The 27,146-nt window shown below is 37.0% G+C and overlaps 1 protein-coding gene across 3 annotated transcripts in view; it reads left to right on the top strand.

Annotated features, from left to right (window-relative positions):
- GSK3B (glycogen synthase kinase 3 beta) overlaps positions 1 to 24,481 on the top strand; it is a 197,037-nt gene extending 172,556 nt beyond the window's left edge. For 2 of the 3 annotated variants that reach the window (XM_042955127.1, XM_042955128.1), the window contains 2 exons: positions 5,467 to 5,565; positions 19,543 to 24,481. In XM_042955127.1, coding sequence (XP_042811061.1) covers positions 5,467 to 5,565; positions 19,543 to 19,610 — 167 coding nt within the window. In that variant the 3' untranslated portion in view covers positions 19,611 to 24,481. Of the gene's footprint in view, positions 1 to 5,466; positions 5,566 to 10,968; positions 11,019 to 19,542 lie in introns of all 3 variants that reach the window. The other variant, XM_042955129.1, reaches the window with a different exon arrangement.
- Positions 24,482 to 27,146: the final 2,665 nt, after the last annotated feature.

The raw sequence follows: 27,146 nt of genomic DNA, 5'->3' as shown, positions 1-27,146 counted from the left end.
ATATTATGTAGTCCTCATATTAAACATCATTAATATCACTAAGAAGCAGTAGTGAGCCTTCTAATTATTTTACTATTTGTCTGACCTTCTAAGAAGCTTAATTATTTATTTAATTTTAAGATTTTGTTAGAAACTTGGTCAGGGATTTTCTGGACACTTTGAAATTGTTAGAAGAAAGGAGCAGTTATAATAGGGTTATTTGTTTATTAAAAAAAAAAATCCATAGAAGCAGCATTAGGATTCAGTAATGTGTGTGATCAAGGTGTACATCCTAGCATTTGAATTCTTTCTCATGAAAAGTACACAGATGAAATGGGCATGCCATTGTGAAATTGTCTAAACCTTTTTGTGAGAGAAATACCACTTTACCTATAACAGACAACCACTGGCAATTTTCACATGTATATAGGAGGCCTGATATACACATGAAGACCTCGACCTAATTGCAGAAGAAAAAGCACGTCTGCCTCTTTCAGTGACTCCTTTCGACAGGTCTGCAGGTTGAGCTTCAGAACTAATGAAGAAGATTCCTCTCTACCTGATGAGTGATATTTTATTACATCACTGTTAGAGAAGGTCTGGTGAACAAAGGGATTGATTTCTTCCCTCTGGTTAGCACATTGATTGCTTCTCTCCAACTTATCCTCAGCTTTCACACTATACACAGTTTGAACAAACATATACACCCTACCCACCCACTGAGCACTGTCCCCCCTACCCCCCAAAAAAAAACCTAGGAAAGTTTCTTATCTACTTATCATTGAATTTGGGATTCATATTTGGAAGAATAGAAACTTTAAGTTAAGGAATACTTAAGGTTTCGTCAACTAGATTTATGTTTTGTTTTAATATTTTAAAAGATTGCTTTATCAAGTAGTCAGGTATGTTTGAGTTTATTCAGTTTGCCCTTTCATGGGAATGTTTCTTCTTTCATTTGCATTATAAACAACAGTGCAGCAAAATTTAGTTAAATGAATTCAGTCAGCTTTTTAGTTGATGAATATCTATCTTGGCTTTATTAATTTTTTTATTTTATTTTTATTTTTTAAAATTTACATCCAAATTAGCATATAGTGAAACAATGATTTCAGGAGTAGATTCCTTAATGCCCCTTACCCATTTAGCCCATCCCCCTCCCTCACAACCCCTCCGGCAACCCTCAGTTTGGTCTCCATATTTATGAGTCTCTTCTGTTTTGTCCCCCTTGCTGTTTTTATATTATTTTTGTTTTCCTTCCCTTATGTTCATCTGTTTCATCTCTTAAAGTCCTCATATGAGTGAAGTCGTATGATTTTTGTCTTTCTCTGACTAATTTCACTTAGCATGACACCCTCCAGTTCCATCCACGTCGTTGCAAATGGCAAGATTTCATTCTTTTTGATTGCCAAGTAATACTCTATTGTGTATACATATACCACATCTTCTTTATCCATTCATCCATCGATGGACATTTGGGCTCTTTCCATACTTTGGCTATTGTTGATAGTGCTGCTATAAACATGGGGGTGCATGTGTCCCTTGGTAATAGCACACCTGTATCTTGGATAATTGGATAAATGTATCTTGGCTTTATCGATACCTATTTTAAAATTCATTTTGCTTTTATTTAAATTGTCCATTAAAGTGTTTGGTTATGGAGCACATAATGATTGATACACCATCAAAAGATTCTTGATATTCCCTGATAAACTACTATATGGTTTTTTTGATGGATAGTTTCATGGTATCTGCAGTTGGTTAAAGAAACCTTTATCATCATTAACGTTTCCAAAGCCTTCTGAGCCTGTTGCTATGTTGTTTTCAACCATGTCTCTGAGATAACATGGTCTATCTTATTCATACCTTTTCTCCGAACTAGCCCCAATTCAGTATTACGGACCTCCTTGTTTCCTTAATTATCTCCGTACTCTCAAGCCTAGGACAAATATTTATTAAATAATACTATTTCCTTTTTTTGTCAGCTTACTTTTTATTTTCAGTCTTTTCTGTACTTCTTATTCTCTGTCTTCAAGAATACATGCACTCTCCCTGATCCTGAAAAGTTCTGTTGCTTTGCTGTACCTGTCCTTTAAAATGTCATCTTATTTTGCTTTGTTGTGCCCACACTGCAGTTTGGATCTGCACTCATTGCCTCAATTCCCTTATTTTTCATTGTCATGGATAGACAGGGAGACTGGGAGTGGGTGTAATTCTTGCAAGCAAAAAATCATTACAGCCATTTTGTACCAGCCCCATAGAAGTGCCCATAATCTGTCCCCACAAAAGGAATAGACTTTAGTGTAGAGAACAGGAGTATAGCAAGAATATAAGGAGGTTTCCTTTTTCACATAGGCAAAAGTTACAACAATTAACAATCTCTCTGAAGTAGAGAAAAGCTAATAGATGGAAAGCAGTGGACTTCAAGGAATCCCTATAATTAAGGAAAAGAAGAAGGATAGTGAGTTATAGATATGGGAAGGGTTTAGGATTCCTTAACTTTTAGTATGTCAAAGTCAAAAAAACTTGCAAAAGCCCCCTGCCTCCACCCAAAGGCCACTCATTGACTCTAGGTTAAGAATCTAGTCTTTGTAGTTGTTTTGTGGAATTTACTTACTCTCCCCTCTGTATTTGGATATGGCAAAACCTCCAGGATCCCACAGCTTCTCTTTTTCTTGTTTCCTTATTTTCTTCACTTTTCTCCTTTCTTTTCATTAGTTACCCCTCTCTCCCTACCCTAGACCCAAATGGTGTCTACTTCCTAAGGAAAAAGAGGTTGCTTTTTTCAAGCCCTATACGTGTGTGTGTGTTTGTGTGTGTGTGTGTGTGTGTGTGTGTGTGTGTGTGTGTGAGAGAGAGAGAGAGAGAGAGAGACCTAAAACCACCATGACCCTTCAACTGGATATACAGATACATAGAAAGATAGGTGATCTGATAAGAGAGTAAGTGAATGGGAGAAAGTGGGCAGCATGGTCAGTAAGTACAGTGACCACAGACTGCTGATATTCAGTTCATTTTACAGATAATATTAAAAGTGGCTTTGTCAAAATGCCTTAAAATCTCTGGTCATCTTTTCCGTTTTTAGATTTTCTTTTAGATGTTGGGCACTTAGTCATAGAGATCATTTTTTTTTTTTGTTTGTTTTTAATTTTTATTTATTTCTGAGAGACAGAGCATGAGCAGGGGAGGGAGAGAGAGAGAGAGGGAGACACAGAATCTGAAGCAGGCTCCAGCTCTGAGCCGTCAGCACAGAGCCCAATGCAGGGCTCGAACTCCCAAACTGTGACATGAGATCATGACCTGAGCCAGAGTCAGACGTTTAACCGACTGAGCCACCCAGGTGTCCCTCCTAGAGATCTTTTTAATTTAAAAGTGCCCCTATCCTGAATAGGTTGAATGCTTTTCTTGCTGGCTTATTTGTGCAGTTGACCTTCCATTTTCAATTTCTTTTAATCAAAGATGGTTATCTTTTTCTCTGACTTCACACAGTTTTATGCTCAGTATTGATAGACAGATGGGAGGATGGATGGATGAATTTTAAGAAGCCTTTCTATTTTAGCAGATTTTAATTGTAATTGAGATGGTAAATCTTTTAGGTTAATCAAAAGTAGTTACCACACCCTGCATTAATTTTTATTACTAGAACCATAGAGTCATCAGCCATGGTAATTAGGATTCTGTTGCTTTCATAGATACAAGATTGTGGGTTAAAATTGGATTAACTAGAAATAAAACAACTTAGGATCTTCCTTTTCCTCTGTGAGAACCAAAACAGCTAAAAGCTGATTGTGAGAAAACAGCATCTCTTCAAACTTGATCATTAAGGCAATGGTTTTCTAACTGGCTTCCAGGGAAGACATGAGAAATACTTCTATCCAGGGAAGCTGCCTTACATCTTCTCATTTAAGGGGAAAAATTAATAAATAGTCTTCACTCAGTTTTAGGCTTTTGTTCCCATTTATTTTTCATAAATCTTGGGATAGGTTTGTTGAGGGTTTTTTGTTTGTTTATTTTTACCAGAATCTGGTATCATTTAGTATAAAATTTAGATATTTAGGCACCAGTTTGAATAAGTCCATATTAACAGGGGCTTTGCAACAGAAAATGTTTTTAAGCTACTATATTAAAACACTATTTCCCTTGCTAGGGGCTGGGGGGAGGGACGAATGGGGAATGAGTGCTAAAGGTTTCCCTTTGAGTGATGACAGTGTTTTAAAACTAGATAGAGATGATGGTTGTACAACATTGTGAATGTACTAGATGCCGCTAAACCGTACACTTTAAAATGGTTAATTTTGTTATGTGAATTTACTTTAAGATTATACTGTTTAACTTTTTTTTATTCCATGCCATATCTGTAAATTGTCAAAATGTATGCAGTAGCTCAAAGAATGTCTTCCTGTAACTAGTATGGTTGTGTAATTATCCCTTCAAATTGCAACACTTACGAGCATGAAAATCAACAGTCACTAGATAAATGCTGGGATAACAAAAATAAACCAGAGTTATCCCGGGCAGACCAGGAAAACAGTCACGTTACCAAAGCTAATACCAGATACCTACATGTAAGAGCTCACTACCACTTCTTGCTATATGTGTGCATCATTAGATCCAGTGTCATCTTAAATTGCTTCTTAAGGCTTATATATAGAACTTGATTCTTTAAAGAAAGCCACTCTGTTTGCAGTTGACAAAAACTTCTACATGAAGGTAAAGCCTATTTCAAACTTAGAATCAAAGTAATGATCTTACTGAGTTAAAAAGGAAAATAGAGTGGAATAAAACCATTCTGATTTTTGGGGTAACTGGGTGACTCAGTCGGTTAAGCGTCTGACTCTTGGTTTCGGCTCAGGGCATGATTTCATGGTTTCATGAGTTTGAGCCCCAGGTCAGGCTCTGCGCTGGCAGCATGGAGCCTGTTTGGGATTCTCTCTCTCTCTCCCTCTCTCTGCCCCTCCCCTGCTTGCACTATTTCTGTCTCTCTCAAAATAAATAAACTTAAAAAAATTATTTTTAATAAAAGCAATGAAACTTTTAACAGTCGGGTAGTTTGGTCCATGCATGCATACGCAAACAATAGTCCTAGTCTCTTTTCTATGACATCATCACTCTCAATTCCCGTAGTCAAATACTGTCAGAGCCGTATGGGAAAACCTAGTATATTTAAGTTAATGAAAGATGGAAATATATCTTAGTGATATGCTTATTCTCAAACCATCAGCTAGTACAGTTCCCTAACCTATCTTTACTTCTCAGACATATTCTAATTTTAGCAGATAGTGCCTTAGTTATGTGTACAACATTTCTGTGGACTTTGTCTATAAATTGATTTCTAGCTCATTGATTTAGTTTTAGATGTAGGTTTATCATGTCTTTTTTTCTGTTAAGGCAGTGTTTTAATGCAGTATTTTATGCTTATTGTTAACAATAAAAGTAGTTTCACATACAGAGTTCAAAATGGGTTCTAACACGTATCTTACTTCTCTTTAGAACTGTCAAGTAATCCACCTCTAGCTACCATTCTTATTCCTCCTCATGCTCGGATTCAAGCAGCTGCTTCAACCCCTACAAATGCCACAGCAGCCTCAGGTGAGAACATAAGTCTCTTCCATAAAAACATATTCTGTTTTGATGAACATAAGGGAAGGGAAACAAAAATAATATAAAAGCAGGGAGGGGGACAAAACAGAAGAGACTCATAAATATGGAAAACAGAGTGTTACTGGAGGGGTTGTTGGAGGGGGGATGGGCTAAATGGGTAGTGGGCATTAAGGAATCTACTCCTGAAATCATTGTTGCACTATATGCTAACTAATTTGGATGTAAATTTAAAAAAATAAAAAATAAAACAAGTTATTAAATGCAAAAAAAAATACTGTTTTTTTTAAAGACATGATTACTTCCATTTTATTTCATTTGATACATGTGAACATTTAATACCATCCAGGTATTAAAAACATAGCACAGCCAAATGAATAAATGTGAATAAAATGTTGCTTTATTTCCAAAAAGCATGAAAGGACCCCATAAATACTTTAGATATAAATTGTAAATATCTTAATGTTAAATTCTGTCATCTTAGTTGTTATATTAAAAATCATTCTTTTCAAATAATTTCTTGATTAATATAGGTCAGATGAGATACTTGTACCAGGAAACAATCTGTACAAATGTAATAATATTGAAGGTAATTTACTTTAGTTCCATCACTCTGAATGTAAACTATATATGTATACTAGAGAGGCAAATTTTCAAGAAGTATAAATATAGATTGGTATAATTTAATATTTTGAAAGGGCTAGAACTGTAGTGTAAATACACTTAAGATTTAGATCAAAAGTGACTAGATCTCATCTGTGAAAAAAAAAAAAAATGCCCTCATGGTCTCCTAGGTTAGAGCTCGGGTATACTGCTAGTCTCCTTAGCCAGGTAATGGGGCCTGATTTTGTGAGAACTGCAGATATTCTGAAAATCTCCCAATTCTCTAATGAATTTAAAGGTTCTCCGAAGAATGGCTAGATGCTGTTTAAAATGAAGTTTAAATCATCTGTTACATTGAATTGAGTTTGATCAGACCCATTTTTGCCTAAGGGCATTGATGCTGTGAGAGATAAAATCTTTCATTATTAGTTCTTAGCATTCAGCAGAAAGGTCATAATTCATTTCTTGTTTTCTGACACACAGTTGTTTGTTCCTCTGCAAAGTTTTTTTAGAACATTGCTAATAAAGATGAGAAACATTTCACTTTAGTCCATGTCCTACCTTCATTCCAGAAAAAGTCTAGAAAGGTTTCTTTTCTAGTTCTAGTTCCATCAGCACATGCTACTTTGAGAAAGTCATATGAACTTCATTAGTTTTAGTAATGTCTTATTAGTTTTCTCAACCCGTAAAATGAGTGGCAGTACTCTCCTAGAGTAATATTGTAAAAATCAAATATATGCTGAATTGTGCTTTAAATTTTTTAAATATAAATGTTTTTAAACTATGACCAATTTATTTAAAAGCAAGATAGAATTGCTTAGATGAGCTATTAATAAACTTAATAAATCCCTGGCCTGAGTAGAGTAGGTTGATTGTTCAAAACATGAAACAGCCCCTAACCCTGAATTAATGCAGTTACTTGTTGAGCTGGTTTCCAGGAGTTTTGTTAGAATTGCTTTGGATTATGAATACAAATGAGAATTATGATTGGTAAGTTTTGGGTAATTTTAAATGACTTCCTTAGTATGAGATACTAAACAAATTAAAGTAAGGTTTGGGGCATATTACCTGCCCGGTCGAAGCATAGTATAACCTGATCTTTATGTTGCATTGATACAAGTTACAGCAGATTTCCCCCCCACACACACCCGCTGCCAAAAAAATACAGTAAAACCTTGGTTTACGATAATTTGTTTTGAAAACATGTTTGTAATCCAAAGCACTTGTGTATCAAATTGGATTCCAAGAACCATTGGCTGAGTTGTGGTCATATGACATTCTCCATCAGGTACTACACTTATTACAAGACATCACTCGTTTATTAGGTTAAAATATATTAGAAATGTTTGCTCATCTTGCAGAACACTTGAAGAACTCACAATCCAAGGTTTTACTGTGTGTGTGTGTGTGTGTGTGTGTGTGTGTGTGTGTGTGTGTGTATTCTTAAAGCAGTTGAAATCAGCTTTCAGTATAAATATGGAAATGACATTGGACTCTTGTCCTAAGAGTTTACTTCAAAGTTGAAGTAAAATAGAGTATGAGGAATTTAATACAGGGAGAAAATACTTGAGTATCTTAATATTTACCAAAGAGGATTTCAGATAACTGCCTTGAGCTTCCTCCTAGTGGCTAAAGTAAATAAAGAAATGCTACCTGTTAAAATTTCCCATTGTTCATTAAATAAGCACACTGATGGCTTAGGAGAAGCAAAATGTTTCTGGCCCTGCTGTTTGAGTATTTCTCCCTTGGGGCCTCAGATTTGGTACTATAAGAGATACATTAAATGAAGTTCCCTTCAGCATTCCAATAATAAATGCAATAATGAGTTTTCATAAGGATACCTTTTTAAGCACCCCATGGTGTAAGCCAACAGCATAACCCCACAGTATAGTCAGGGGGAAACCATTTTCTTTTGGGGTAGTAGTAAGAACTAAAGTATGTTACCAAACGTGTCTCAGGAAATGCTGATCTAGATGAAGGAATTGACTATGCAGCATTAACAGCTGTCTATATTTAAATAAATATGTATGTATGATTATTTATATTTTAAATAAGAATTTGGCAATGTGGGTTATATTCTTTAATAAGAACTTAAAATATACATGCTCTTATTGTCTCTCTTGGCTTCAGTTTCCTTATCCATAAAAAACAGGAATAGTAAATACTCATTACATAGACTTGTGAGAAGATGTAAAGTGTAAAAGTGCTTAAACTAGTGTTGTATTCAGAGTTCAGGTGATGACTGCAGGTAAATTGATTTAAGACCTGTTGGAAGGCATTACTGTATATAACAAGAACCACCAGAGTTCATATTTTTTAGTTCACTAACCCCACTTTGGAGATCTTAACTTCAGGATACTTCTAATAGAAGACAAAAAGCTACCGTGTACAGAGATACAAATAGGAATAATTATATAATAACAACAAGGAGAGCCAGTCTGATCTGAATGGTCAACAGGAGGAAATTGTTTTGATATATTATGGAATCTCCATCTTTATGTAATTATAAATAATTATGAGCTTATAGACATTTGTAGAAATATTCATCAAATCTTATGTACCATGTTGGCAAGTGCCAAAATTAATGTTTGTCTATGGATAGAAACACGTTAAACATATACAAAAATTAAAACAGTTGTGTTAAATTAGTGGGTATGGATGTTGATTTTTTTTTTTTTCTCAAAAACTTTCTTTCTAAATTGTTTTTAAAATACCTCAGTTTCTGGGGACATTATAGTTGATCATGGCTCTGATAAGAAACTCTTGAAAATTATATATACTATTCTGTCAATAAAATATGATTTTGCATATGTATGATATATAATTTTATTATACATATTAATATATAACACAATTTTATGTGTGTGTGTGTGTATGTATGTGTGTGTGTGTGTGTGTGTGTGTGTGTGTATATATATATATTCTGATTTTCTCCACACTCCCACCTCTCATTCACTCCATTTGGAAGACCATTCATCTAAACTATTTAGAGTAATAAATCTTGAGAAATTGTAGTTTTACTGATCAAACATGAATCACTTTAAAGATTATCTGGTCCAAAGCCAGATGAGTTAAGTGTGAGATGTGGTAGGGAATTTTAACTAGAGCAGTTTTCTCTCTTTATCTGTTTTGTATATCAGTCTTCTGAGTAAGGTTTCTTTCAGTGCAGTGGTTCTGCTATTAAATTTAAAAACCACTGATTTCCTATTGGTGGGAATGCAAATTGGTGCAGCCACTCTGGAAAACAGTGTGGAGGTTCCTCAAAAAATTAAAAATAGACCTACCCTATGACCCAGCAATAGCACTGCTAGGAATTTATCCAAGGGATACAGGAGTACTGATGCATAGGGGCACTTGTACCCCAGTGCTTATAGCAGCACTCTCAACAATAGCCAAATTGTGGAAAATGCCTAAATGTCCATCAACTGATGAATGGATAAAGAAATTGTGGTTTATATACACAATGGAGTACTACGTGGCAATGAGAAAGAATGAAATATGGCCCTTTGTAGCAACATGGATGGAACTGGAGAGTGTTATGCTAAGTGAAATAAGCCATACAGTGAAAGACAGATACCATATGGTTTCACTCTTATGTGGATCCTGAGAAACTTAACAGAAACCCATGGGGGAGGGGAAGAAAAAAAAAAAAGAGGTTAGAGTGGAAGAGAGCCAAAGCATAAGAGACTCTTAAAAACTGAGAACAAACTGAGGGTTGATGGGGGGTGGGAGGGAGGGGAGGGTGGGTGATGGGTATTGAGGAGGGCACCTTTTGGGATGAGCACTGGGTGTTGTATGGAAACCAATTTGACAATAAACTTCATATATTGAAAAAAAAATAAAAATAGTAATTGACAAAAACAAAACAAAATAAAATACTAATTGATATTCAAAAAATAAATAAATAAAAACCACTGATTTCAGTTCACCTTACTGACTGGCGAGAACTAGCCATCTATCCCATGCTTCTGTATATTCAGTAACTGGAAGCTCATTACTGCAAGAATGAGCATATTCTGTCTGTATTTCTGTTAGAAAGTTTATCCTTTTTTCAACCTGAAATTTGTCCCCTATACTTTCTTCCATTCTGTGTTCCTACTCTGGAATTATATAGAACCAGCCCAATCCTTACACCCAAAAGTCCTTCAAATTTTATGATGACCAACTACCCTCCATATTAATGAGGATTTCAGATTCTGATCCTGAATATGTTCTGTGTCAAGGAGTTAGGTTTTCTGTACAATTCTATATCATGTACACGTTTCATAAACATAACAATTTTTGGCCTCCTTTTAAGCAACTAATAAATTATGTCCAACAGTACAAGCAAGGCAGGGCCTACTTAGAGATTTTTTTGCCTTTACCCAAGTTACTGATAAAATAAGTTAAATAGTATTAGGCAAGGCTTATTAGAAATTATTTTTCTGGTGGCCTCTTGAGTGATTGTTTACCCCTCTTGTTTGCTTAGCTATAGACCAACTTTACAATGCTTATGTGTATAATAATGTTATGAAAAGTTCTATAAAATGCTTTATTGTTATCAGGAAATTTTTCAAGAAATGTTTTCCATCAAAAAGGTAACTATCAAAATGGAAATTAAACTTTTTTTTTTAAGACTTAGGAAAATTTCTAGTGTCTACTATTTGTCCACTGTGGGTTTCTGTAATCCATTTAAGAGTTTATTTCTTGGACTTTTGATTCTGGGTTTAAAGACATTTAAAATGTATAGATTGCCCTCACCTTCCTTGGGCTGCATTTTGTTTATTAGGATTTTTGTTATATCCTTTCCAGGTTGAAAACCCTTCTAACAGAAAAGGGAATCATGATAGGAGTTGGACAAGGTCTGTCTTCTCTGTCTTTTTACCTGGTCAGAGGGTTTAACTTTTCTTGACCTTATTTTGAAAACCTTATGCTGTTACCTTATTTAAACCGAAACTGGCCTGTTCTTACAGGTTCATATTGTTATTTTCTGTTCTTCCTTGGATATGTGCCCCTCTCAATGTTATCTATATTTAAAATTATGACTTTATCAGAGAAAACCCTTTCAGTTGGTTTCTTTGGTTCTTCTCCCTTTACTTTGCATTGAGATTATTTGCAATTGCTTGGTCAGAGTTTTGTTTTTTCTGATGTTCTATTTCTTGTCAGTTTTGAGCCCCTTTTGAAGACTATAGCCATAAAATCATACCTATTGTTTCCTGAACTTTTTGAAATCCATTGACTGAATACATTGACTAAAGTCATGGCTCAGAGTTAGCCAGGGCCAGTGGTTCCCTTTACTTGCTACTACAGTTATTTTTACTCCAGAATTCCTGTCACCTACATCGCCAGTCAGTTCTTTCTAGCTGGACAGAATTACACCCAGAATAATTTCTCCCATTGTTTGTTTTCACTGATTTTGAGAGTTAAAATATTATACAAATTAAGTCCATATATCAAATACTTTCCAAAATGATGGTTACCATCCTTTCATCCCCTCCCCAGGTACTGTTATCCTTTGTCTCTTTGCCACTGTACTGTGTGTTCTGGGAAAGCTGAATCCGTATCTTGTCTGATTGTAGAATCTGGAGGGTATGCCCTCAAGTGTTCCATTTCCTAACCATGTCCTTTCTGTTGTCTCTTTATCTTAACCCAAATATATATGGAATTTCTAATAGTATATAACTTAAAAATGGGGAATTTTCTCTATTAAAAACATAATATATAGTTATTGTAGAAAATAGAAGCCTCCCATGTTCTCAATCCTAAGATTAATGAAAGGTAACATTTTACATATTAGTCTATATATGAATGGGCAGTGAGACGTGCTTTTTTTTTTTTTTTTTTTTTTTTTTTAATGGGCTATGGTATTCAGGGGGTAGGGGGTTAGGACTATACATCCTAAGCCTATACCATAATTTATTTAACTTAATTACTTATTCTTGGACATTTGTGTTATATCTCAGTCTTTAAAAGTATAATTGCCAAGTCAAAAGATAATGAAAGATTAAGTTTTTGATACATATCAAATTGCCTTCCAGAAAGTATGTCCCAGTTTACACTGCCCACTGGCAGTGGATATATTTTTCCATTTCTCCATTACCTTAACATTAGCCAGCCCAGAGTGGGGGTGGGAGAAGGTGCTGTGTGCATGTGTGGACATGTATTTTTAGGTATTACTAACTTGGTAGCCCAAGAATGTGGGTGTCTTTTTTAGGTACAGTGCTATACTCATTTCCTCCTATTGGCTCTGTGTTTGAAATACATCTATCCACATGTGTCGGTTTGACACAATGACTGACACCAATGAGGATGTACCTATCCTGAGTTAAGGTTTCAAGTTCACTTGGCAAGTTTTTTATGTAGATACCTAAAGTCACACCAGCTTAGTTATTATTTTCATCAGAGCAGCACTAAGTATTATTTTCAGGAAATTTTTTTTTCCTTTTTTTTTTTTTGAGAGAGAGAGTGAGTGAGTGCACGAGTGAGGGAGAGGGGCAGAGGGTGAGAAAGAATCTTAAGCAGGCTCCACTCTCAGCACAGAGCCCAACATGGGGCCCAATCCCACAACCCTGGGATCGTGACCTGAGCTGAAATCAAGAGTCGGGGGGGCTCAACCAACTGAGCCACCTAGGTGCCCCAGAAATTGTTTCTTTTTATTCAAAACCTGTTTTCTCCCATTGAGTCAAAAATTGTACCTGGGTTTTCCCCCCCCTCCAAAAGTTGATTAAGTTGATGAACCTCCTATCAAATATTCTTTTAGATGTTCTTCAAATATTCCTTAGTTTCTTGCCTGAAGTCACCTGCTTATATTCATATAAGCATATTCTTTATTCCTAAATTAGGTGAAAGTGTTTCCTGTGTCCCCATGACCTTCAGTTCCCTACCCTGAATGACCACGTTTCTTCAGTGTCCTCTATGCCCGAGCCCAGAACACCTCTCTGGTGCTGGCAGATAAAATATAAACAGTCTTATTGACAAGCCCTCCAACTTTGCTAGTGGACTAGTTTGGCTCACTAGCATCTGAATTGCAGTTCTATTTTTGAAATGACTGAAACTACTTGTGGCACATCTTTTCCTCAGAAAAATATGAAAAAAGAGGTAATGATGCTTTGCTGAAGAGGGGTTCCCCCCTCCCTCTCCCTCATTATTATACACCCAAAACTGTCAAAAACTCATAGTAGACATTATAAAGAGAAAAATGAAAATTGAGTCCTTTTCCTTACAGATGATACTTTCATTTCATTGATGTAGGTTATGATTTCAATTTAAATACAAGTTGAGGGTATCCATTTGATTCTCTGTAAATAATGGTCTTATTCCTGTGTCAGTTAATAACTCTAATATCTAAAATATGTTTTTTTAATAAACATATTTCCACTTGGAACAATTTGAATAGGAACTTCCTGAGTTAGCTACACAGTATAAGTAACATATCCCAGGCTGCCAAAATTTTATCTTTTAGAGGAGTTGACCTGTCGTGAGACATTTCTAACTGTTAATAGAAAGACAATAGTGGCAAATAGCAACATAAAATGGACTTGGGAGAGTATAATAAAAGAAATAAGGAAATAAAAGTGTACTTAAAGTTAGCCAAATATACTTATAAAGTACATGTAAAGTAGAAAAAGGATTTGATATATTTGAAATACGCTCTTTCACTAATCTGTCAATAATAAAAATACTAAAAATTTAATGATTTTTTATAGCTTTTAAGAACTTGAAACATGTTTAGGATAAATAGGGAACTAAGCCTTTATTTTTATTTAATTTCAGTTAAAATTAAGTAACTATATGTAGCTTAGCAGCCACCCTATACAAGAGTGTAGATAGAACATTTCCATTGTTGCTGCGGGGCCAGTGAGCACTTATATTACTTAGAAGGCTTTATCTTTTATAAACCCATAGTTGCAGAATGCTGATTCATGGTGGCAAGGCCTTTGGAACCCCCAGCCTCCTATGTTTTCTGTCCTTCCCTCCCAGCTTGTTTCCTTGTTTGCTAACTCTCTTTTCATTTAAACACTTTGGCAACAGTTTATAAAGATGGGACTTTCCATTCACTCTCCTTCCCCTTGCCATTTGTACATTTGATTAAACACATTGGGAAGGAGAATAGACAGTACTTGCTGATGCATTAGATGTAGGGGGATAGGGAAAGGAAAGAATCCTGGTGACCACTTTTGGTTTATGACCTGAGCAACTAGGTGGGACAGTTTCCTCAGTATTGAGACAGCTGCTCAATGAATCCATGACTCAGTTATCTTGCCACTCTGACAGTTCTCTGAAAGGCTGAGAGGTAGGGGAGAAGCTATGGTTCCTCTCCGAGAAAAATGTATGTGTATTATATATGGAATTTTGTACATCAAAATTTTCTCTAGAGCATGGGGCATCTGGGCGGCTCAGTCAGTTAAGCCAACTCGATTTCGGCTCAGGTCATGATCTCATGGTTCGTGGGATCAAGCCCCACTGTCAGCACGGAGCCTGTTTAGGATTCTCTCTCTCTCTGCCCCTCCCTTGCTCACTCTTGCACATGCTCTCGCTCTTTCTCCCTGTCTCTCTCACTCAAAATAAATAAATAAGCTTAAAAAAAAATTCTGTGGGACAGAAGTTGCACCCTCATGAATTTTATCGGGAACCAGATACCTTAGGGCTTCACTCTTAGCTTCACTATGAGGTTGCCCTACTTGTCATTTTTGTCTCTGAAGCCACACAGAATAAAGTTGGTTTCAGTAAATACGTACACAAATTCCCTTTGCGCTATCCAGCACAAAAGCTACAGAACCATAGAATCTTCTTAGAATTAGGGGAAAAAACAATTGATCATCTGATACCATTTTCCTTGCCTTTTTTATATTTTATTAGGAGCATACCTAATCTTATAAAGGGAATTGGTCAGGGATGCTCTCATGGGCTTGTGAGTGTAAATTCTGCCTGGCATTTAACTTATTTGGCCTATGTGTATGTGTTAGTTTTCTGTTGCTACAGATTAAGATACTCCAAAATTTAGCAGCTTAAAACAAGAATAAACATTTATTATCTCACATGGTTTATTTGGGTCAGGAATTGAGAAGCTGCCTAGCTGGATGATTCTAGGTCAGAGTCTTTTATGAGGTTGATGTCAGCCAGGGCTCCAGGTATTGGAAGGCTTACCTGGGGCTGGAAGATCTGCTTTCAGGATGGCTCATTTATATGCTTGGTGAATCCATCCTGGCTGCATGTCCCCTTACCATGTGTACCTTCCATAGGGCTGCTAAAGTGTCACATTGTGGCAGCTGGTTTCCTTTGAACCAAGTGATCCAAGAAGGAGGACGGAGGACAAGGTGGAAACCACAGTGTCTTTTATGTCCTGACCTTAGAAATCACACACCATTCATTGCCTCTGCAGTATCCTATTGGTTACATAGGTCAGCCCTATTCCTGGGGGAAGGGACTACCTTAGGGTATCGACACCCAAGAGGCATGACTCATTGGGGCCATCTTGGAAAGCGGCTACCACAGTGTGTAAGAATGATCTTATACCTTCATTCCTCAAAGCTGATTATTCTCTCCATTCTCCCTGAAATCTGTCCTTGGTTGGTTGGTTGGTTGGTTAGTTGGTTGATTGGTTCTGAAGTAGCATTAGAAGGATGGTAATAGGCACTGGTTTCTAAGAAGCTTAGATGTCAGTGAAATATCACCTCTATAGTTGTTTCCAAAACACTTGTATCTCTGTATACCCCGTATATATTGAGAATTAGGAAATAAAATAACTGTATTTTTAATTCATATCATAAATTCACAGATCTGTTTTAATGAGTAACCCTTTTAGATAATAGAAATAGGCTTTTAGAAATCATAGTAAATCAATTACATAGGAGTTGGGTCTGAATGAAAGTCCCCTTAAGCTCTTTTCTCCCTTTGCCAGGAAATCCTTTCTTCTGTCCCCTGTACTGCCCATAAAGGCCATCATTCTCTTCCTCTAATCCCTCTGTACTCAACTCAGTTCTCCCGCTTGTCAGCTCTGCAACCTTGGGCACATTACTTAATTTCTTTGTGCCTCTATTTTCCCCTTTGCAAAATGGGAACAATAATTATACCTATTTCTTGGGGTTGTTCTGTGGGCTAAATGACATGCTGCAGTGTACTTAGTATGATGTCTGGCACATTGGTAAGCACTCAGATGTTAACAGTTGCTGCCCCTTTATTGTGGTGGTGATGGCGGTTATTGCAGTCACACTAAACTATAAATTTATGTATTTTTAGATGTCTCTTTTACCTTTCCATTGATTGAACAATTACTATAACCCAGGTGCTGTGCTAAAGCACCTTATGGGTCTTATTTCATAGGCAAGTGATATTATCTCCATTTTACAGATGAGGAAATTAAGACATAGGTTAAATAACCTGTTACAGGATCACACAGCTGTTAAGTTGTACTGCTGGGTCTCTTAGTCCATGTTTGTGGAATTAGATTAGATTTAAGAAAGATGTGTCATTGTGAATTTCAAAATAGCATCTCAAGACTAAAAACAAGAGACTGTATAGTCAGTCTGTGGTTATTCATAGTTGAGTTGGATGCTTTATAATCAAAAGACGTTAGCCTATCCTTTAAACCATAATGCCATGTAGCATCAATTTTACCAGTATGAATGTTAAAGGGAAAGGAATGCAGGAGAAATGAGCAAAATGAATTTTGCTGCTTTTAAACAGTCACTGTTTAAATGTTTGAGAAGAAACGTTATAGAAATTACAGTAAACATCCAAATCCAGTGACAATTTGTAATTAATAAACGTTTTTATTATAAAAGGCCCATATTCAATTATATAAAATAAAATAAGGGGTGCCTGGGTGGCTCAGTCGGTTAAGCATCCGACTTCGGCTCAGGTCATGATCTCACAGTTTGTTGAGTTCGAGCCCCGTGTCAGGCTCTGCTGACCGCTCAGAGCCTGGAGCGGGCTTCAGATTCTGTGTCTCCTCCTCTCTGCCCCTCCCATGCTCATGTTGTATCTCTGTCTCTCAATAATAAATGTTAAACAAATTTTTTTTTAAATAAATAAAATAAGGTTTCTGACTTGACAGTAGGAACAAAGTAAGTATGTACCAAGAAGAGCATCTGAAATGTAGTTTTGTTCAGTCACTAAGCCAGGTGTTCTGTTGGAGCTACTATTGAGTTTGTAGAACTTTATATTTTCTTTGTTTTGGGTTTCTCCTCCCTATACTTTGTCTGCCTCTGAAAAACAGATCTCAGTTCTTTTTCTCAAGGACATATATAATTTGACTTTAAGTGGAATTCATTGCAGTGGGCAAAGGTGTTTTTGTTTGACGAATGAATACAGTCGTGTGACTTTAGGTATCAAGGATATTTGTAATCAAAGTAATGAGCTGTTAAAATTTTAGTTGCTAAGTGATTTGGAGATAATTCAGAGAAGAAATATGAAATCATTAAATGACAAATCTGAGGAGCTTAAGTGTCTTTTCAAATTTTATTGTTCAGAAGGTGAATTTGTTCTGGTTACATGCACACAATAGGATTTTTCTAAAGAGTAAATTTACATAATGAGCTGGATGGCCTTGTAGATGAGCCTTAGTGGTTGTCCTCTAGTGTAGCTGATGGCTGACATGGCCAGAGCTGCTAACAGTGCTGGTATATTTGTTAATTGGTCAAGCAGATAAATTCCTCATGATTGGTAAATCTCTTAAGTCCTGAAGAAGACCAGAACATACTAAAAATGAGAGAGGAGTGCTATTTGGTGATGATCACGCATAGTTTCTGAGCGTCCGCCAAAGCACGGGAAATGCCACAATAAGTTTGGACTTGTGAAGAACATTGTAATTCTGAAATAGCTCTGTGGCCTTTCAGACTCTTTCTAGACTTGTTTTTTAAGCAGCCTGTGCCTGAATTACGAAAATGATTGTTTTTCTTGAGGAAGGCTTACAACATGTGCATAGACAGAAATTGATGTTATCCCTGATGATAGAATTTGGATGATCATTGAAGAGTAAAATTCCTGCTAAGAAAGACATATCTAAGAAAGACCAGGAGTCATGAAGAAAACATTTTAGACATTGTTATTTACTGATTATTGGAAAAGGCATGTACCTGCCCTTGGAGAAAGGTTCTGTGTCATATACCCTGCCACCTGTCTATGTGCCATACCGATGAGTTAATGTAATATGGTCTGTGCATGGACCCTGGTGCTGTAATATTTGCGCTTATTTGCATGAAAATAGGAGTAGAAGCAGCTATTAAGTGTTTTGAAGGAAATTAAATGAATTACACGTAACCAAATTAAGAGATATAAACATTTCTTCCCCAAAGGCTGAGTTAAATATATAGAAGGAAGGCTGGAGGGCAGGAAAAATCAGGAATTTAGAAAAGAAGTTTAATTTTTATAGAGTAGCCATTGGAATGATAAACTGAACACCTAATCCTTATGTGAAGAGTTCCTGTGTGTTTTTGGGTTTTTTTTTGTTTCTTCCTCTAATTAAGAAAATTCAAACAAGAAAGATCCAAGGACCAAATGTTACATTCAGCCATAACAGTTGTTTAACTCATCATAGGATATAGCTATAGCCTCTAGGGAGACAAAACTTCTGGACTTGTTTTTTAGTGTCACCAGCTTGTATGGTCAAGGGCAGTATGACTTCTAGGGAGATGGTTCATAGAAGTTACCCATCCCAGTCAAGCCACTTCTCTTCTTGCTCAAGGCTTAGCATGAAGTGCTAGGGAGAAAATTTGCCCAGCTGTGTATTAACAGTCACATACATGATGACACAGGGATGTGGCTGGACTAGCCGACTGAACAGCAGTCTTGTTGCCTACCTGAGAGGCAGTGCTGCCCCAGATGCAACTAAATAACTGCTTAAATGTTAATAGATGCTGTGAAATAATAATGGAGTTTAAAGGGGGGGGGGTACTTAGAAAGTGAACAGCTGAACTTGATTTATGCATAGCGCTTCTGCCTCAACACTGACCCGTATTACATTCATTGCCTCCACCCATTTTACACTTAAGGAGATGGCACATTATAACACGGTTCAGAATTTTTAGCAAGTTTTCGCAGCTGTGCGATGTTCATTTATTTTCAAGTGAGCTGACTCCCAACTGAGTATTCATGCATGTACTGTTAATCCCAGCTGTAGCAAGAGTTTTGGCATAAGTGGGGTCTGGCCCCCTGAGTCTATAACTTACTCAAAGACACTATCTTTCCTGCACCAGGACCAGGCCAAGGCATGGGTTTAGCTCTAAGCAGAAAGAAATTTGGATTTTATGGTATTGGCCATATTTAAAACATTTTTAGATACAGCTTGGAAGACCACCGGCTCACAGTCTGCAATTCGGGCAGTGTGCTTTTCTCTTCGGGCTGTTACAGCACTGCTCATGCTCTCTCGGGACTTTTGATTTGCAGATGCTAATGCTGGAGACCGTGGACAGACCAACAGCGCTGCTTCTGCATCAGCTTCCAACTCCACCTGAACAGCCCCCAGCGGCCAACTGCACAGGAAAAACCACCAGTTACTTGAGTGTCACTCAGCAACACTGGTCACGTTTGGAAAGAAAATTAAAAAGAGAAAAAAAACCTGCTCATTTTAGTGTTCAATTTTTTTATTATTATTGTTGTTCTTATTTAACCTTGTAAAATATCTATAAATACAAACCAATTTCATTGTATTCTCACTTTGAGGGAGATCCAGGGGGTGGGAGGGGTTGTGGGGAGGGAAGCGGAGCACTAGAACACACAATCTCTCTCCCACGACAATCTTTTTTATCAAAAGTCTGCTGTTGTATACTTTAAAAACAGGACTCCTGCCTCATGCCCCTTCCACAAAGAAGAAGACTTTGTTCTGTGCTGAAGTTTTTTTGAACTTTGTTTTCTTTTCAGGTCAAGTGTAAGACTTTGGGCTAGTGCACAGCTTGAAATTGGTTGGGAGCTTTAGCAGGTATAACTCAGTGGGGACTTAAATGTCACTTGTAAAATTAATCCATATCCTCTGGTATTTGAAGACTTGCCTTTGGCATATTGGTGGCAGGTGTGTCAGACAAAAAAGGAAATGTGTATCATTTGTATGTAACCCAGGGAGGTCAATAAAGTTTGAAGATTCTTAATTGACTTGATAAGGTCTTGTTTTGCTCGTAATCAGTGCTAGTGGTGAAGAAACTCAAGAGGAGGCGATCAGAGGAGCAAGCGTGCTCCGAGTGCAGGTCTTTGTTTGCCTGACTGAAGGTTCTCTGCAGATCTTAGTACAGTTTAACCTAGTGGCCTAGGAGAAGGCTGAGAGGGTGTTGAGCCAGTCAGTCTGGCTGCAGAGGTCAAAAGCTGATGAACCTGGAGGAAGGGCACAGGCCAAGGCCAGATCTCAGCACTGTGAACGAATTTGTCCAGACTTGTTTCTAAAGTTGCTTCCCTTGGAAAGAGACACTTGAGAGGACATTATAGTTAAATAATGTGAACTGTAACAGTCTACTGGTTTATTTTTCATATTTTTTAATTACAAATTGAGCTTGCAGAAATTGCCACATTCTGCACATAGTTCTAATTTTAAATCCAAATCTAGAAATCTGTATTTAATTTCAGCTTTTTTTTAACCTCATGCTTTTAAATTTTTATTTATTGATGTATGTCAGATAGACCATTATGATTTTAGATGGTAGGAATTTTAAGAACTACACATCAAAATGGTATAAACAGTCACGTGTACCTGCTGACTTTATAGGAAAGCTGATTATATAAATGTGTGTATGTATATATGTTATATATACATAGATTCAATACTGCCTTTTATTTTTGTTTTTGTCCACAGTATCAAAATCAACTGGTTGAAGCATGAGAAGAAGAATGTTTCCCCCCACACCCAGTTAAGAGTTTTTGTTCTGTTCTCTTTGTGTATCAGTGAACGGTGTAAGACTCAGTCTCTGTTTTTGAAGAAAAAGCAATATTCCTTGGAAAGCAAAGAGGATTGAAGGATTATGTTTGCAGTGAGGAAATAGATTTTCACAACTAGTTTGTTTTATACTTTTAAGGTTGCCATCTTTGTGGGCCTTATATACTCGAAAATGAACCTTAGTCACCTTGGTGCTTATGGGCCATTACTTGACCTATGAATCTTTAAGGCACAATCAGTTGTACTTTACATTTAAAGATCACTTGAGTGATGGCCGCCTTTCCTTTCTACCACTCTTTCCCTACACACCTTCCGAGGTTAGCTGATGACTGCAGGGCTGAGGAGCTGAGCCCTAGACTGTAGCCTCCCTTCACCCTCATTGCCACCTGAGGTCATGTTCGGGGTCTTGCGCCCGTCCCTGTGATTGGGAAGTGGAGTCTCTTGGCGGCCCTCACGCAGGTCCCAGTTCCCTGTCCTGCTTCTTAACCAAGTGTGTGTGACTCTCCAAGAGAGTCCTACTGCCTGCTGAAGTGAACCAGTACCCGGAAGGGCAACTGTGAGCCATCTTAGTTTTCACTCACTGTTTAGCTAAGCTCTTAGGCCACAAAAAGGGTTTCTCAAACCTCTGGTTGTATCAGAGTTCGTGAGAAAGGAAACACACTCAGTCAAACCAAATCAAACAAATTGACTTTTACATTTTCTAATGGGCTTCTGAGAGCTAATTAAGATTTGAAAGAAGTCTGAATCAAAGTATTTGGCTGGGTAATTCCTAAAGGGAATGGCTTTGATAGACCATTTTCAGAAAAGATTTATAAAGAAGCTGAACAGCAGGTCTCTGACAGAAAAGTAAACCTGCTTTCACACCAGACTGCCCAGCCAAACATTTGGACACAGACATACTCTGGACTTGGTATACCCACTAGAGTCCATAAAAAAATCTGTGCTTGTTTTAGGAAACACTCCCCCCTCCTTTGCCCCCATAATTGGGGTAAGAGAAGAAGAGAGAAAAGTACAATGCTTTTCTCTCATTTTATTGTGTGTGTGTGTGTGAGGGCTGAGGTGTGTGATTTTTCTTTCTCAAGGATCATGGCGGTATCACAGAACTCTTTTATACAAGTGAGATCCAGGTCTCTGAATATCTTTTTGTAAATAATAATAATAATAATAATAATAATAAAAGCTCCTCACCAAATTCAAGCTTGTACATTATATTTTCTTTCAGTGTTTTTAAATTTAAGTTTTATTGTTTTGTATGTAAATATGTGGACCCAGGAACTGTTATTAATGAGCAAAAAGTTACTGTTCAGGGCAGTGATTCTGTTTAATAATCAGACAAAATGTAGACGAGCTTTTTAAAGCCATATAGTTTTAACTCTGTACAGTAGGTACCGGCCTGTATTATTGTAACAATAACTCTAGCAATGTATAGTGTATCTATATAGTTTGGAGTGCCTTCGCTTCCATGTGTTTGTTTTTTGTTTTTGTTTTTCATTTTTTAAGTTTTAATTGGTTTTTCTATCCATGTGTCCCTGTCCCACCCCTTTCCCTTTGAAATACTAGCTCGCTCCTAACAGTGTCTTTGCCCCTTCCACAGTTAATTTCAGTGATACCATGCTCAGGAGTGGAAAGAGGAAACCATGTTCATGATCTCATTTCATTTAAGCCCTGCCTTGGTTTTGGTTCTGAACAGTTGTTTCCTCCTCAGTCAGTACCAGTGGTGAGTTTCATTTCATACTTAAGTCCATCCAGGGACTTAGTGTAGTGCCAGCAAGCCCTAGATCTGGAAGATACCAAATAGATTCGAGTTTGGTCATCTCTTCCCCAAATCCTAACCATGGGTCTTACAGACAGCAGATTCCGGGAGCCTTACATGCCCTCCTCTTTATCTGCTTCCCTCCTGATAGAGAGAGAGAGAGAGATGGTTTTATAAATCAGAGTTTCTTAATAGTATTGAGTTTTGATACATCAGTGGTCTAAAATGCTACAGTGCAATTAATTACTAGCAGTTACTGCACGGAACTCCAGCATGCTGATAGAGGGCTGTCATTGTAACAAGGGAACTTTTAGCCCATCCCCTCCCTCCTGCCACCTCTACCCCTGTTTAGTAAAATGTCATTTTAATTTCGTTCTTAAAAAAATAAGTTTAATTCTTACTGTGTGCCCATCATGAAGGCCTTTTTTGAAAGAAAAAAATCAAAATCATTTGTTTTGCCTCCGAGTACTCCATATAAGATGTCTTGAGTAGTAGAAAAAAAAACTTTACCAAACCAAAGGTTGCTATTTTTGAAACATCGTGTGTTCATTCCAGCAAGGCAGAAGACTGCACCTTCTTTCCAGTGACATGTTGTGTCAGTTTTTTAAGTCCTCTTAATTTTTAGACACATATTTTTGGTTTGTGTTTTAACAAAGCCTACCTGACCAGTCATCTTGTCTGCACCAATGCAAAGGTTTCTGAGAGGACTACTGTATTCTCTATCCCTGTGGATATAAAGACACTGGCATTTCATTTCTTTTTCCCTTTCCTTTTTAAGGGATTTAACTTTGGAATCTTCCAAAGGAAGTTTGGCCAATGCCAGATCCCCAGGAGTTTGGGGTTTTTTTTCTTTGTTTTAAACCAAAATTGTATCTGATTTCTATTGTTTGATGTTAGTGATCATCTAATCACAGAGCCGAACACTTTCTCCCCTATATAGAAAAATAAACTAAGCATGTTTTCCAATAAAATCTGTCTTTTCTAGTAGAAACCTGAGCCACTGAAAATAAGAGAGAAAAGCAGAGTAGAGTCCCAGACTAAGGTCTACGTTTGAGAGGCTTTGAAAATAATCCCTGGGGTTTGGATTATTTTCACAAGGGTTATGACATTTTATTCACGTTTGTTGCTCCGTTTTGTACCTCTGCAATAAAAGCAAAATGACAACCAGTACATAAGGGGTTAGCTTGACAAAGTAGACTTCCTTGTGTTCATTTTTGTTTGTTTTTTTTTTTTTCTTACTATATCTGTCTACAGGCAGATACAGATAGATGTATGAAAATGTGCTTGCCTGTAAAATTTGCATTTATAAGTGTGTTGCCGATGGATCACTTGGGCCTGTACACATACCAATTAGCGTGACCACTTCCATCTTAAAAACAAATCTAAACAAAATTTATTATATATATATATATATATATATAAAGGACTGTGGGTTGTATACAAACTATTGCAAACACTTGTGCAAATCTGTCTTGATATAAAGGAAAAGCAAAATCTGTATAACATTATTACTACTTGAATGCCTCTGTGACTGATATTTTTTTCATTTTAAATATAAACTTTTTTGTGAAAAGTATGCTCAATGTTTTTTTTCCCTTTCCCCATTCCCTTGTAAATACATTTCGTTCTATGTGACTTGGTTTGGAAATAGTTAACTGGTACTGTAATTTGCATTAAATAAAAAGTAGGTTAGCCTGGAAATGAAATTAAAATTCACAAGTGTGTGGTCTTTATTTCAGTACCCAACCCTCTTTTCTTCACCCTACCTATTCTGCTACTGCGGTATATAGTCACATCACCATCTCCGTTCCTCCAATTAGAGAAACATGGATCTTTGTTATAAAAATCAAGATGCAAACACTAGTTCTCCTTCTTTAAATGATCTTATTATATTGTATGGCCCCAAGAGGTGCAGCTTCCATCTTGGAAACCTTTGGATTTGATGTAGAGGAAGCTTTGCAGACACTGCTTTGAAAAGAACGAAATGTCCCTGAAAGGGACAAATTTTTAAAATGTGTATAAGCTGCTGTCTTTGATTACTGTGTTCATGGTTTGGTGTAGCTGTATTTTCTTTTAACTTTCATCCCATTAGTAATGGTCTTTGGGAGTATCTGTAAAATATATGAACACCACAAACAGTGGGGCTGTACCTCCCAGGTTACCAACACATGTTGTGTTTGAATCTGCTCATTTCCAATACTGGATGATGTATGTAAACATGTTATGTCTCTTAGTGCAAAAAGAAACATCATTTTTTTAGGGCTGGCTCACTGTCAGGCCTAATCTAAAGGCTAGATATAAAGTCATGTGACTGCTGCTTCAATAAAAACAAATTTATATTGGATAAAGTCTGCTCTCTATTTTGTTTATGGTGGTGGTATGGGATTGGCTGATACTTGTAAAATAGTTAAATATGTTCACCAGTTGCCAGGGGTTTGGGGGGAAGGAAAGGAATCCATGCAGACCTAAAGATCACACTTGTGGGATGGGCCTCCTGATGGCATTGAAATGCATTTGTTTGGGATTCACCACTGTTTTATTTCCTCCCTTATTTGGAGTTGGAATTGAGCAAGATACCCTTTTAACTTAAAATCCCAGAAAGTGCATTTTTTTTAATATGTAAGGTCTTCCAAAAAGTACTGAGTAACCTGTCCTTTGGATCGTGTTTCAAGAGAGCAATGATAGCAAATGCCATTTTACAGGTGCACTAGAAGAGTAGTTGGGAAAGGGAGGGATCAGATGGCAGAGTTCAGGGAGAAGTTTGTGAAAGGAAGTGACCAAAAGTGATGATGTGGCCACCCATTTCTCAGGTGTGAGGTATTCATCCCCCCGCTAGCACCTACAGATTTAGAAGCACTGCGGGCATGTTAAGGGAACATGTCCAAGGCAAAACAGAAGCTGGTGTGTAACATGACATGATGAGGCCCACAAGTTGTCAGCAGCTGGGAAGGGATGATCAAATGTATGTTTCTCTTTACATCCTCTTTTCTCCAGAAAAGAGAGGCCACCCCCGGGCCTTCCCACAAGAAAACGTTATCAAGGCTTTAGTTGGGCCCATAAAGTCTGGGGCAGGTAGAGACCGGCCGCAGAGTGCCTCTGATAAATGGGGGAACCAGAAGGCAAGCAGTACTTAACTTAGAAGGGCTTTTCTGCCTAATTACAGGGATGGACTCCATCCTCACCTAAGGCAAAACCTAGTAAATGAATAGCAGCCATTGGGATGCCTAGAAACGGACAGTTCTAGGTGTTCAAAGGCTCAGGAAAGGGAGTAATAGAGTAATCCAAATGTTAGTAGGCAAGTTGAACCTGGCTCCTAGCCCTATAAACTCAAAATCCACAAAGTATTCTATGTGAGCTATTTGGTGTTTCTCACCTTGAATCTAAACTCCACTTGGACTACAATAGTTTTTATAATATACATAGCTCCTATGTTCATATCCGTTCAGCTGCCCACATATTTTTAAGATCAATATGAGCACATGGGAGTTTACATCTCATCTTAATTTCACCTTACTGTAGCCTACATTTAACAACTGTTCCGGGCTCTTGAATTCATAGCACACTCAAAATTATTTCAATGGGGGAAGAGGAGATGCATGTGATTTATGAATACAGTTGAATGAAATTTATATTTCCAAAAGAGTATAATTAGACAAAATTCCCGGGAACAAAATCTGTATTCATTGTATCTGGAGAGAGGAGCTCTTTTTTCCTCAGTTTCTTTTCTAAAAATGAGTGTGTTCTATATCCTTGATGCAGAAGAGGCTAAGTCTGGAGGGGTGGAAAGAAATATGCTTGCTTGATTTATAGTATCAGTGATTTCTTATGTTCTCAAAGTTTGGCCACCTTCTTGTAAAATGATAAGTATCTGTTCCTCAAAATTCAGTTATAACACTTACAGCTTCATTTGCATCAAAACATTAGACATTTAAAATTAATTCAATTACTACATTTAAAATTTATATATATATGTACACAAACACACACAATTGGGGAAATGTAGCATTTTTATATGGTTTTTACATGGAATAATCGTGAGCAAACCAGGTGAAATCATTTTTATGTTTTTACACCAATAGCCTTTAGATGTGTAAAAGGCAATAGTAAAAATAAGTAGTAAAGAAATATATAATAATACTTCTATTTTCCCACCTCCACATTTCTTTCTCCCCTAGAAAAAAAGGCAAAAAAAGGTTTACATCTCTAGCCAAAAGTTATTTCAGTCCTCTTGCCTTTATTTGACACTAAACTCAGGAACCTATTTGCTAAGCCTGTCCTTGGGTATAGAATGCCTTTTGTGAAATTAGTCAAAATATAATTTGCACAAAGGGCAAAAACATTTTTAGTCAAAATGGCTATAAACAACGCAAACACTTT

The sequence above is a fragment of the Panthera leo genome, chromosome C2 (genome assembly GCF_018350215.1).
Source record: "Panthera leo isolate Ple1 chromosome C2, P.leo_Ple1_pat1.1, whole genome shotgun sequence".
NCBI lineage: Eukaryota > Metazoa > Chordata > Mammalia > Carnivora > Felidae > Panthera > Panthera leo.
The sequence above is the reverse complement of the archived record's forward strand: the minus strand, read 5'-3'. Positions and strand labels throughout refer to the sequence as shown.